Here is a 12,935-nt window from a genome sequence, read left to right on the forward strand (position 1 = left end):
TATTTGAGTTTTCCAAAAAAAGGACAGTAGGGGGCGGGGTTCGTGGGCGGGGCTTCACCTAACAGTATACATAGCAAAGTTTTTTTTTGTTTGTTTGTTTGTTTATTTTGTTTTTATAATAAATAAAAAGAAAACAAGTAGAAAGAATAGAAAACGAATAGGGAATGCTAGTGTTAGAGGGTCATTTTAAAATAAAAATAAAAATTCAATAGAACAGAAAAAGAACAGATAATGCTAGTGTTAAAAGGTAATTATTTATAATAAATAAAAAGAAAATAAGTGGAAAGAATAGAGAAAGAATAGAGAATGCTAGTGTTAGAGGCTCTTGTTAGAATAGAAATAGAACAGAGACTGCAAATGTTAGAGGGTCAAGTTTTTTGAAAAAAAAAACAAGCAAATAAAATTAGAAGTAGCATTATAATAGAGAGTAGAGTTAGAGGGTCAAATGAAGATGAAAGAGATGTGTTTTTTTAGCCATTTCTTGAAAATATTAAGGACTCAGCTGCTTGGATTGAGCTGGGAAGGACATTCCACCAGGAGGGAACAGTTCATGTAGAAGTCCATGAAAGTTTTATCATAGGTAGAATGCAAAATGTTTCAATACAAGCATTTCAGTCAAATGTAATTTATGCAATATTTCAAACCTTTAACCCACTTGGGAAAATCTTTAAAAGTAGCCCAATTCTGTGGAAAAAACGCGGACTTGGCAACCCTGCATCTAACGAGAGCTACCGGAGTCGGATTTGCCTGATCACAGGTCGAGAATAAGTAGAGATGACTGACAAGGCCATGCTGGAGTATCTTGTAAGATGTGCTCCCTTTACACATGCGTGTGATTGCGAAATCGAAAGTGAAAGTAAACCGCGCAAACGCTCATTCAAAAATATTTAAATACACCGCATCCTGAGAGCGGCTCCCTGATGCGCCAAAATTATATTCAATATTAGAATGTTTAAAGGAGTGGACACGAAAATCGGGGGAGCGAAACACGTTGCGGGAGCAGGCGGCAATGGCCAGAGATTTAGCGGGAGTGGGATTAAGAAAACAGCCGAATCCCGGACATTTTGGGCAATTAAGAAATCCGGCCGGACGCATTTTTGTAGGTCCAAAAAGAGGACATGTAACAACAATAATAAAGTATAAGTATACACGCTGATAAAACATCAGTATGCAAATGAATAATATCTGCATTTGCTATGACATTAACACTGAAAATATGTCTTTACAGCGATCGTATAAGATTGGCTAGAGATTAGCTTACAGACACATGTGCTCGGCAGATGCGATAAGCACGTCTTAAAAGACTAATTCACAATCAAATGTAAACACAGTATAATGAAGCAACAAACTTACTCTTTGATGCACGCACACATGCGATTACTCAATATTGCGGGAGAACTGGCATTATCATCACCGTTAGGATCGTCTCACGCTAGTAATAATAATGGCGATCATAACTGTACTAAACTGCATCAGCATCCGGGTCCTTTGCACCTTCTGGGTCCTAACAATAGGCATGTGACTGACGCCTGACTAAATAACAACAGCGAATTAACCATTACACATATACAAAGAACTGTATGAACATATTAAATAACTGGCCCTCAGTTTAGTACAGCTGCCCCCAAATGTGCTTGCAGATTTGCATCTTGGGCCAGTACTCACAGTCATTCAGGGAGTGAAAGGAGCTTAATAAGTCTGACAACAGGTCTGATGTAGGTTCTGTTTTTGACCTGGATTTCTGCAGCTCTTACTTTATTATCAGCTCCGGCCTGGACAGCTTTCACAGTCCCAATGGGCCAGAGTGCTCTGGGGAATTGTGGATCAGCAATCATAACCACTGTCCCTACTGTCAGGTTGTCTTTCTCTTGTTGCTATTTCTGGCAATAGCACACTTGAATAAACTTCTTTTTCGTAAGGGCAGTCCTGAGCATTTCCTCAGTGACAGTTTGCGCAACAATGGTGGTGTACAATGCAGCTTTAACAGATCTGATTTCTCTTTCCCAGGATCCTCTGAAATGCGGGGAGTTTGGTGGATTGTACTGGAAGTCAATTTGTTGCTTGGCAAGTTCTCTTTGTAACTGAGGATGAATATTGTTGAAGGCATCCTTAAGCTCACGATCTCCACCCTTGAAATTGGTACCCTGATCAGAGCACAACTCATGAGGTTTTCCCCTATGGGCGATGAATCGACGTAGAGACATGAGGAAAGAGTCGGTGTCGGCTTGAGAGAGAAGGTCAATGTACACTACCCTTGTGGTCAAACATTTATAAATGATACCCCAGCGTTTTTTGTTCCGGCGCCCAATTTTGATGGTAAATGGGCCAAAGCAGTCCATGCCTGTGGAGTAAAAGGCTGGCTGGAAGAGTCTTAAACTGGAAGGGGGTAAGTCAGCCATTTTAGGTATATTGGGCTTGCCACGCCACCTTTGACACTCAGTACAGTGATGTTGAATTGATCGAACTGCTTGACGACCTCTCAAGATCCAGAAGCGTCTTCTGATTTCAGCAAAGACCCTTTCAGTACCAGGGTGATGGAGCTGTGCGTCGTACTGCTGAATTAGTAGCTTAGTCACTTGATGAACTGGGTCTAGGACAATTGGGTGAAGAATGTCAGGGCTGAGCAGGTGACATCTTCGGAGTCGTCCACCCACTCTAATCAGCTGCATGTCAGAATTCAGGAGCTAATGTTTTTAGACGACTGTTTGAGGAGATGGGTTTCCCTGCTTGAAGCTGAGCATATTAGTCAGGAAATCTCTCCATTTGAGACTGCTGAATGATTCTGAGCTCGGCTTTCTTATATGTGTCAGCAGTGACAGTGTCTGTGGGACTGGCCGCCCCATGAAGGGATCTGACTGTTGCATCTACAAGCTCTTGAAAGTTGTCATATTGAGATGCATTGACTGAATGCTGGTCACCCTGAGTTATTAGAAGATGGAAGGATACTAGTTTACGCAGTTCCTTTGAGGTGTCAAAGACACTAGGTTGGGCAGTTTGGGCCAAGACGATGGAGGTTTCTGCAGAAATTCTGGGCCATTCTTCCAGCGGGTAGGTTCGGCTAGCTGAGCCAGTGACATGCCATGAGTAATATCGTCAGCAGGGTTGTCTGAGTGCACGTAGGACCATAAATGTGAATCAGTTAGCTCTTGAATCTCCGCAACTCTAGCTCCTACAAACACTTTAAAATGGCATGACCCTGATTGAAGCCAGATGAGAACGGTTGTAGAATCAGTCCAGTATCTGAAACTGCTGATGTCTAGTGTGAGCTCTCTTTGCAGAACTACTGCCAATTGTGCTCCAGTTAGAGCAGCGCATAGCTCGAGTCGGGGAATTGTTTGCTGCTTCTTTGGAGCTACTCGTGATCTAGCTGCCAAGAATGACACCTCTATTTGTCCTTTGCTATCTTCAGTGCGGAGATAGGCTACAGCACCATACGCTCGCTCTGAGGCATCACAGAATGTGTGCACACTTCTTGAGCTGATCAAGGGATCTACCTTTGTAGTGTAGCATCTGGGCAGTGTGTCACAGGAAAGTTGTTGAAGCTCGTCTTCCCAGACTGAATGCTGGTCACCCTGAGTTATTAGAAGATGGAAGGATACTAGTTTACGCAGTTCCTTTGAGGTGTCAAAGACACTAGGTTGGGCAGTTTGGGCCAAGACGATGGAGGTTTCTGCAGAAATTCTGGGCCATTCTTCCAGCGGGTAGGTTCGGCTAGCTGAGCCAGTGACATGCCATGAGTAATATCGTCAGCAGGGTTGTCTGAGTGCACGTAGGACCATAAATGTGAATCAGTTAGCTCTTGAATCTCCGCAACTCTAGCTCCTACAAACACTTTAAAATGGCATGACTCTGATTGAAGCCAGTTGAGAACGGTTGTAGAATCAGTCCAGTATCTGAAACTGCTGATATCTAGTGTGAGCTCTCTTTGCAGAACTACTGCCAATTGTGCTCCAGTTAGAGCAGCGCATAGCTCGAGTCGGGGGATTGTTTGCTGCTTCTTTGGAGCTACTCGTGATCTAGCTGCCAAGAATGACACCTCTATTTGTCCTTTGCTATCTTCAGTGCGGAGATAGGCTACAGCACCATACGCTCGCTCTGAGGCATCACAGAATGTGTGCACACTTCTTGAGCTGATCAAGGGATCTACCTTTGTAGTGTAGCATCTGGGTAGTGTGACACAGGAAAGTTGTGGAAGCTCGTCTTCCCATGTGAGCCATGCATTTCTGAGGTCTGTGGGCAGTTCAGGGTCATCCCATTCTCTTTTTTTGTCCCAGAGCCTCTGGACTATGATCTTAGCTCTAGTGGTAAATGGGGTGATGAATCCCAATGGATCGTACTGACTGGAAAGGATGCTATATATGTGTCGCATAGTGGGCTCAGTTTTTACGACATGGCCATGTTTATAACCAAGGGTGTCGGATCTGCACTGTCACCTGAGTCCTAGTGTGCGCTCCTGGGGGTCGGCCCTGTCTGAACTAAACCAAAGCTCATGGTTCTCTGACCTGATTTGCTGTGGCAGGTTTTGCAGCAGTTGGGGAGTGTTACTAGCCCATTGGCGCAGTTCAAATCCACCCTCGGCCAGCAGATGTCGCATATCATCCACTAATTGTCTGGCAGTCTCAAGAGAGGGAACACTTTGCAACCAGTTGTTCACATAGAAACAACAATCTACTGATACTCGTACCTCACTGTCTGGTTGGCTGTAATCAGCAACATGTTTCCGAAGAACAAATGTTGCACAGCACGGGCTGCACGTGGTGCCAAATGGTAACACTGACCACTGGTAGACATCAGGTGCGTTGATTGGTTTAAGGTCTCGCCACAGGAATCGCAAGAATGCTTGGTCTTCTGGTAGGAGACGCACCTGATGAAACATCCCCCTTATGTCGCTGCTAATGGCTACTGCATACTCTCATTTACATTTAGTCATTTTGCCGACGCTTTTATCCAAACGACTTACAATTGGGGAATACATAAAGCGATTCTTCTTAAAGAGGCAAACAGACACAGGAAGTGTTTGAAATACCAAGTTTTAGGCATTGTTCAAATAAGTACAAGCTAGAAAAGGGAAGGAATAAGTAAAGAGAAAGAAAAAGTGTCGCTTGAAAATTGTCAGGGATTCAGCATTCCAGATAGGGGGGGGAAGATCATTCCACCAGGAACGGTGAACGAGAATATACTCCCAGTAAGGTCGCACCCAGAGTTGGCCCAGGAAGAAGATATTCATTCAAGCTCAGCCCTTGGAAGTTGAAAGAACAATTGAATACAATCCTGTACTTTCCGTTGTGGTGGACCATGTGGTGTGGAATGTACCATCCTGGAGTCTGTACAGCTGTGGATTTAGGAATGTTCTTCACATAGCCTGATTCTAGCAGCTTGTTCATCTCAGACTTGTACACTTGGGATTTCTCAAAGCTCTGTGCCAGCTGATTTTCAATCCTTCGCAAATGAGGCAGTACTGCTTCCTTTGGAGCAGCTAGAGGTGGAGGACTAGTTTTCCACAGGAGGGGGGGGTAGCGTATCTTTGCACACCTTCAACTTCAACCCTCATTGTTTTCTCCTCCAGCATGCACATAGCGTCTGCATCTTGCTTTGACCTTGTCGCAAGCCGTTCATTTTGGTAGGGCAAGATGTCCATCTGCCACAACTGCTCAACTTGACTGAATAGATCATTAGGTGCAAGGCTTGCAGATGTGAACAAGCACTGTTGTGTGTGTGGGATGTGTTCAAGGAACTTTGATGGACCTTGGGAGTGTCCATCCCAAACGAGTTTTCACAGCTGCTGGACCTCCTGGGGGTCCCAACCGAACTGGCTCAACGGGGATGATCAGTTGTGAGTAATCTGACCCAATGAGCAGTAATGGCCTCGCATGGTCAATTGACTGAAAAGGTAGGCCTCTGAGATGGCGATATCTTTTTTGGAGCGTTTCAATTGGGTAGGAATGAGGTGCTAGTCCAAGCTCCTCAGCTGTGAAGGCTCTTTTGATTGCAAAGTTGCGATCTGGTTGTGTAGCAGGACTCACTGAGAATGATAGTGTGGAGTCATGGATAATGCAGATGTCTTGGTGCACTGTGCGAAGAGACAGGTCTTCTGGCTTACCGTGGAGGTTGAGTAGCTGAGCTGCCTCATGGAGAAGTATTGTGCGCTTTGAACCATCATCTAACAGTGCATATGTATCCAGTGTAAAGTCTCCGCTGCGTATGATGACTCTGCACAATTTCAGTAACACTCTACTGCTGCCAGATGGTCGATCGACATACAGAGTTTCTATTGTGGTGCTGGTAGACTGGGTGATCTCTCCTGTTTCTTTGGTAGCATTAGCACTCATTTCATTGTTGGCCTCATGCAGAATTTCTAGATGTCTCCTTTGACACTTCTTGCATTTCGCCTTAAGAGTACACTGACCTGCTTGGTGATCACGCCCACATTTCCAGCATCTCTGATTGGATCTGATCCATGTAACGATCTGCTCTTTGGTCAGCAGCTTGAAGTTTGAACACTGATTGAGATAGTGCTGAGTTGTATTACAGAAGGGACAGTATTTATTTGATTTCTCTACTGATCTCACCTCAGAAACTGTATTCCGGCAAACCGATTCAGCCTTGGAAACTGGACTTTGCTCACTTCCATGGAAGATGGCAGTAGATTTGTGTGATCCTTTAGGCACTCTTTGCTGGTCTTTGCGGAAGCTCTGTCTCTCTCTACCAGGGTCAATACTGAACTGGGTACAGTCCTCTTGCACCCTCACCTCATACTCCAGCCATTCTGCAAATTCAAGCAAGGTAGGGATAGGTGTCTTGAGTGGATTGACATACCTCTTAAAGTTTGCTCGGAGATCGTGAGGTAGTTTAGCTAGGAGACGGGAGACGTGAGACCCACAAGTCAGTTCTGTACATCCAGGACTTCCTAACTGATCCAGCATTCCAACCAGGGCCCGCACTTTCAGTGCAAAAAGCCTGAATGTTCTGGTGTCACCACTTCTTATGCTGGGTCCATCCATCAGAACAGCAATGCATTGAAGTGCAAGTTGATGGTGTTGCCCATAGACTTCTGTTAGGGCCTGCATGGTATGAGTGTAAGGGTACCTGCTGTTACTGTAGGAGTCAGCAATGAGCAATGCTTCCTCAAACTTCAAGTGGTCCATCAATATTTGGAACTTAAAGCGCTCTGTAGCGTCAGCAGGCAGGAGATTGTCAAGAGCCACCTTTAACCTGGCGAACTCACATGGATCCTCTTTGGTGAAGTTAGGAATGGTAGGGGTTGGACCACGATAAGTGCTCTCTTGACTGGATGGCGATGAGAAACGATAAGGCACAAATGGTCTCTGTCGCTTGGAGGTAGGGCTGTAATAGTGTGAGGATGGATGCCTTGGGTGATGGTAGCGTTCATCAGCATGATCAGCCCTCTAGGGTGTTACTGCACGCTCTGGCGATGGCGAAGTTGATCTGGATTGCTTGGAACTCGCTTTCATCCTCTGAAGCTCATGAATGATCTCATCTATTCTATCACGTTGACGTTCTTGCGTGCAACTTATCCTCACTGAGTTTCACTGACCTTTCTCCTTCATAACGTGGATCTCTTTGATCTCTTGTTGACGTTACTCTGTGGTGTGACGGTGAGGTAGATATTCGATTCTCTATATTGGCCGTCAAATGTCTAGTCGAATGAAATAGTTGAGATGGAGACAATGATCTTGGAGTGTGAGCTACAGAGTGTTCACTGAGGTCACGTCTGAGTTGACGGTTCTCTTTCTCCAGATCCTTGAGGCGAATCTGCAGTGCTTCAGGTGAGAAGTGTGGATTCCCCTCATAGGCAGGAAAGTGATCAATGCCAGCAACCAGGGTGTTGTGAGGCAGTAATGGACCTCCTGTAGCCCCTATTAGCTGTTCTCCTACGTTGGAGGGGTCTGAGGGTGTGTGTACTGATCGCTGCTCTGGCACATAATCCACATACCCGGTGCCAAAAATTGTCCGATCAGAACAATTAACTTAAGTGATGTCCGTTTAGGAGGAGCTAGATGCTAGATGCACTCATAGACCACTCATTGCAAACTTGAACATTTTAATTAAGTGTGGTTCTAGAAAGAGAAACAACAGTAAAGTATAAATATACACGCTGATAAAACATCAATATGCAAATGAATAATATCCGCACTTGTTATGACATTAACACTGAAAATATGTCTTTGCAGCGATCGTATAAGATTGGCTAGAGATTAGCTTACAGACACATGTGCTCGGCAGATGCGATAAGCACGTCTTAAAAGACTAATTCACAATCAAATGTAAACACAGTATAATGAAGCAACAAACTTACTCTTTGATGCACGCACACATGCGATTACTCAATATTGCGGGAGAACTGGCATTATCATCACCGTTAGGATCGTCTCGCGCTAGTAATAATAATGGCGATACTAACTGTACTGAACTGCGTCAGCATCCGGGTCCTTTGCACCTTCTGGGTCCTAACAATAGGCGTGTGACTGTCGCCTGACTAAATAACAACAACGAATTAACCATTACACATATACAAAGAACTGTATGAACATTAAATAACTGGCCCTCAGTTTAGTACAGCCGCCCCCAAATGTGCTTGCAGATTTGCATCTTGGGCCAGTACTCACAGTCATTCAGGGAGTGAAAGGAGCTTAATAAGTCTGACAACAGGTCTGATGTAGGTTCTGTTTTTGACCTGGATTTCTGCAGCTCTTACTTTATTATCAGCTCCGGCCTGGACAGCTTTCACAGTCCCAATGGGCCAGAGTGCTCTGGGGAATTGTGGATCAGCAATCATAACCACTGTCCCTACTGTCAGGTTGTCTTTCTCTTGTTGCCATTTCTGGCGAGACTGGAGTCCGGGCAGGTAGTTACGCAGATAACAGCTCCAGAACTGGTCTGCCAATATCTGGCTGTGTCTCCAGCGCTTGCGGCTGAGCAGCTCAGATGCAGGGTAAATTACCTGAGGCAAGGCAGAGTCTAGGGGTGTTACTGCACGCTCTGGCGATGGCGAAGTTGATCTGGATTGCTTGGAACTCGCTTTCATCCTCTGAAGCTCATGAATGATCTCATCTATTCTATCACGTTGACGTTCTGCGTGCAACTTATCCTCTGATTTTCACTGACCTTTCTCCTTCATAACGTGGATCTCTTTGATCTCTTGTTGACGTTACTCTGTGGTGTGACGGTGAGGTAGATATTCGATTCTCTATATTGGCCGTCAAATGTCTAGTCGAATGAAATAGTTGAGATGGAGACAATGATCTTGGAGTGTGAGCTGCAGAGTGTTCACTGAGGTCGCGTCTGAGTTGACGGTTCTCTTTCTCCAGATCCTTGAGGCGCATCTTCAGTGCTTCAGGTGAGAAGTGTGGATTCCCCTCATAGGCAGGAAAGTGATCAATGCCAGCAACTAGGGTGTTGTGAGGTAGATATGGACCTCCTGTAGCCCCTATTAGCTGTTCTCCTACGTTGGAGTGGTCTAAAGGTGTGTGTACTGATCGCTGCTCTGGCACATAATCAACCTCATAGTCATCAAGGTACCTTGGCATCTGCGTTCGGCGTCGGGAGCGAACTGTTGCATCACTAATCTCCTCACTATGTATGGACATTATATTAATTCAGAAGTTGCCCAATCTGGCTCGAAGGACCATGTAAAGAATTGTTCAGCTGGTGGCAACCACCAAAAATGGTCCGATCGGTATGGCTGTGACAGTCGCCGTGACAATTGCGTCACCGTGGTTGTCTACTGCCACCGGCGGTAGTGCACGTGACGTCATGCACTCTATAACAAGCATAATACGAAGTTTTGTATACAAGTGTAATAACAGCAATAACAGTAGCGGAACAGTGAACTGTGTCTACACCGGACGCGACACCGCCGTGTCACAACAGGTTGAGTCTGTCTAGTGTCTACACAGGACATTTGAACTCGGTGTCAGTACCTCAAAAATAGAATGAGGCAGTTTACTGTCGGGGATTTGTCATGTCGTGTCGTGCCGCATCCAGTGTAGCATCACTGATTATAATGAGTTTTATAGTATTTTGTCGCGCCACGCCGAGCAGCTCGCGTCCTGTAGACAGGGTATTTAACTTTCTTATTTAGGCTACTTTCTTGTTTAACTGTATTATTTCTTTGATATTTATTTTACTGTTTTGCAGGCTGCGTATTCACTGACTGAAGTGCTAAAATAAACACGAGCTGACGAGTTGAGTGAGACGGCTGCTCCAGGACAGTTTTGAAAACCATTTCAGAGACATGTTCTTAAATGTGACTCATAACTCATATAATGCATGCACAGTTTTAAGACAGCTTTAATCGCCTTTTTGGTAACTCCATGACTTAACTGACCACGACGTCGCATGCACATTGTTTATTTCGCGTTTTGATATGAAATGATACAGGCTACAGCACGCGGCGGCGCATTTGTGCGTGCAGTTGAAGAGCACACGCTGCGAGCACAGTATCGTTGCCTGGCGCTGGGAGTGCGCGTCTGAAACGTCTCCCGTTCTCAGTCGTTCTGCGACTGAATAAATGCACTTAATGCACTTCGAAAAAGTGACAGAAGCAGCAGTTGTGAGTGGGGTGGCCAGCCCTAGCTCCACGCCTGCGTTAATTGTGTTAAATATTTTCAATGTGTTAAACTGAAAAAATGTAAACGTGCTAATTTTGACAGCACTAATTTTTATCAAATGTATTTTCATATTTTTTGCACACTATATATATTTTTCTTTTTGGCAATTAAGCTTGTTCTACACTACCATTTAAAAAGTTTGGGGTTCGGGTATGCTTATGTCACTTATGCTTATCTGTGTTTATTTAATGAAACAGTAATACTGTATAATATTATTACAATTTAACACAACTGTTTTCTATTTTAATATATTTTTAAAATGTATTTATTCCAAAGCTAAATTTTCAGCAGTCATTTCTCCGGCCTTCAGTGTCACACGATCTTTCAGAAATCATTCTAATGTGATGATTTGATGCTCAAGAAACATTTCTTATTATTATCAATGTTGAAAACGTGTTGCGGAAAGTTTTTGTTGAAACTGTGATACATTCATTTCAGGATTCTTTGCTGAATAGAAAGTTCAAAAAGAACAGAATCAGAAAAACAGAAAATTTTTAAAATGATAAATATTTTACTATCATTTTTGATCAATTTATTGTGAATAAATATGTTAATCTTTTTTTTTTTTAAGTTATTTTTGCATTTCTCCTCTTCTATAGCTTGTTTCCTAATCTAGTTGTCAAATAAACCTGGCATTGTACATTAAGAATATGTTTGGATCCATAAATTGCTTTTGTACCTCTTTAGTTCTTTGCTTTGAATAAAAGTGTATGCTAAATGCATACATGTAAATTAATGATTGTGTGGCTTACTGAAGAAAGTGCTATTAAAAAAAACGTACTGAGCCCAAACTTTTGATAGGCCTATATATTTATATGCGTATATACTCACAGGCCCCCAGATGGTGACACAATCCTCATTAACATTTCGGAAATTGTTGGGTTCAAATGGATGCCAGTAAGTGAATATGACTGGAGTGTGATCTGTCCATTCAAAGTTCATCTGCATAGCTGTATCATGTAGACCAATCCATAACTCCTCTATATCTAAGACACAGGAAAATAGAGAGTCTGAAACATCATGAAGCTTGTGCCAAATTGTATAAAATATTAAGACCTGTTGCCAGAGAATATATATTGAATTAAGTTTACTTTTACCCCATTGGCAAATTACTTTTATATTATTATGATTATTTTATGTATTATTTTAAAATAAACAAAATTTAGTGAGGGTTATGCTCGAGAAAGAAAAAACTGTTTCTTTTTTTTTTTTTACCAGAAAGACAAAAATACTGATAAAGCAAATGTGTTTCTGTATATTTATGAATGGACATTTGCATGTGTATACCTTTCTTCATATGCTTAGTGATGAATTCAAGCTCTGGGAGGGTGTGGATGCTAACAAGGTTAGCCTCCATCTTCTGACACATTTTGTGGGCAGAGCTCCAGTCCAGGTTGTCTGAGTTCAGCCTATAGCAGCCCACCTGGAAGTTTTGCCAGCCTACATTACACTGGTACCGCCTGTCATCTGCCCAGGAGTCTGTTTCACACACAGACACAGGTGAGATCCTCAAGACCAAAGCAGACTTTCAGGTAGATCAGCAGAATCCAAACTAAAAACTTCTCAGCATGCAGGAAAAACATGCAGTTTTGGGGCAAGATACTCAAATTGCATGGCTGGGCCAGACAAAGTTTACCCCTGAAATAAATCAAGTCATATTTAATCATTTAAAGAATAAGTGCAAGCAGTGGTAACATTGCTCTGTACATTTATATGTGAACCACAGACCGCAAATGTGCATACACACACTGCACACATACCTGTGGTGAAGGGGTCGAGTGTGGCATTGGGTCGTTTCTTGCAAATGTAAGGCAGAGCCACTGAACAGTCCCGGTTGTGCCAGCGACCCTGAGCATCGGTGCTGATCACTCCACAGTTTTCCTCCTCATCATAGCTTGGCATTTCTACAACACACACATCCGTGACACAAATCAGATAAAAATACATCCTTCCTAATGCAAATGAGCTCTAAGAACACTGACAGCAGAAAAAATTTGAAAAAGTCTTAATGTAAAATAGTGTTTTATATGTAAGAAAAAAATATACAGTCAGCTACAGTATACTGATTCAATGTCCAAGTGGGTGTGGTTATAGGAGGGTGGGGCTGTAAGGGGTGTGGCCTCACCTGTTTCCCAGTTTAGATATTTGAGAGGGGCGGAGTCAGCCCACTGCCAGCCTCCATTGAGATCTAAATCATTCAGGCCCATCCACAGGGTGGCGCTGTACGCAGTTAGCAAACCTGCAGTACACACATACTTTATAAATACATGCCACTGAGTTTGAAAAAAAAAAAATGAGAGAAGA

General features: G+C 43.4%; 1 protein-coding gene across 1 annotated transcript; it reads right to left on the reverse strand.

The window, feature by feature from the left end:
• Window positions 1-8,629: 8,629 nt before the first annotated feature.
• On the reverse strand, window positions 8,630-12,832 carry LOC107691449 (C-type mannose receptor 2-like). Its single transcript, XM_016490043.1, has 5 exons — window positions 12,757-12,832; window positions 12,392-12,535; window positions 11,919-12,110; window positions 11,463-11,617; window positions 8,630-8,962 (listed from the first exon to the last, which is right to left on the reverse strand). The coding sequence occupies exons 2-5, from the start codon at window positions 12,531-12,533 to the stop codon at window positions 8,630-8,632; spliced, it is 822 nt and encodes a 273-aa protein (XP_016345529.1). The 5' UTR covers window positions 12,534-12,535; window positions 12,757-12,832.
• Window positions 12,833-12,935: the final 103 nt, after the last annotated feature.

Source organism: Sinocyclocheilus anshuiensis, unplaced genomic scaffold (assembly GCF_001515605.1).
Source record: "Sinocyclocheilus anshuiensis isolate Anshui unplaced genomic scaffold, SAMN03320099.WGS_v1.1 scaffold106, whole genome shotgun sequence".
Lineage (NCBI taxonomy): Eukaryota > Metazoa > Chordata > Actinopteri > Cypriniformes > Cyprinidae > Sinocyclocheilus > Sinocyclocheilus anshuiensis.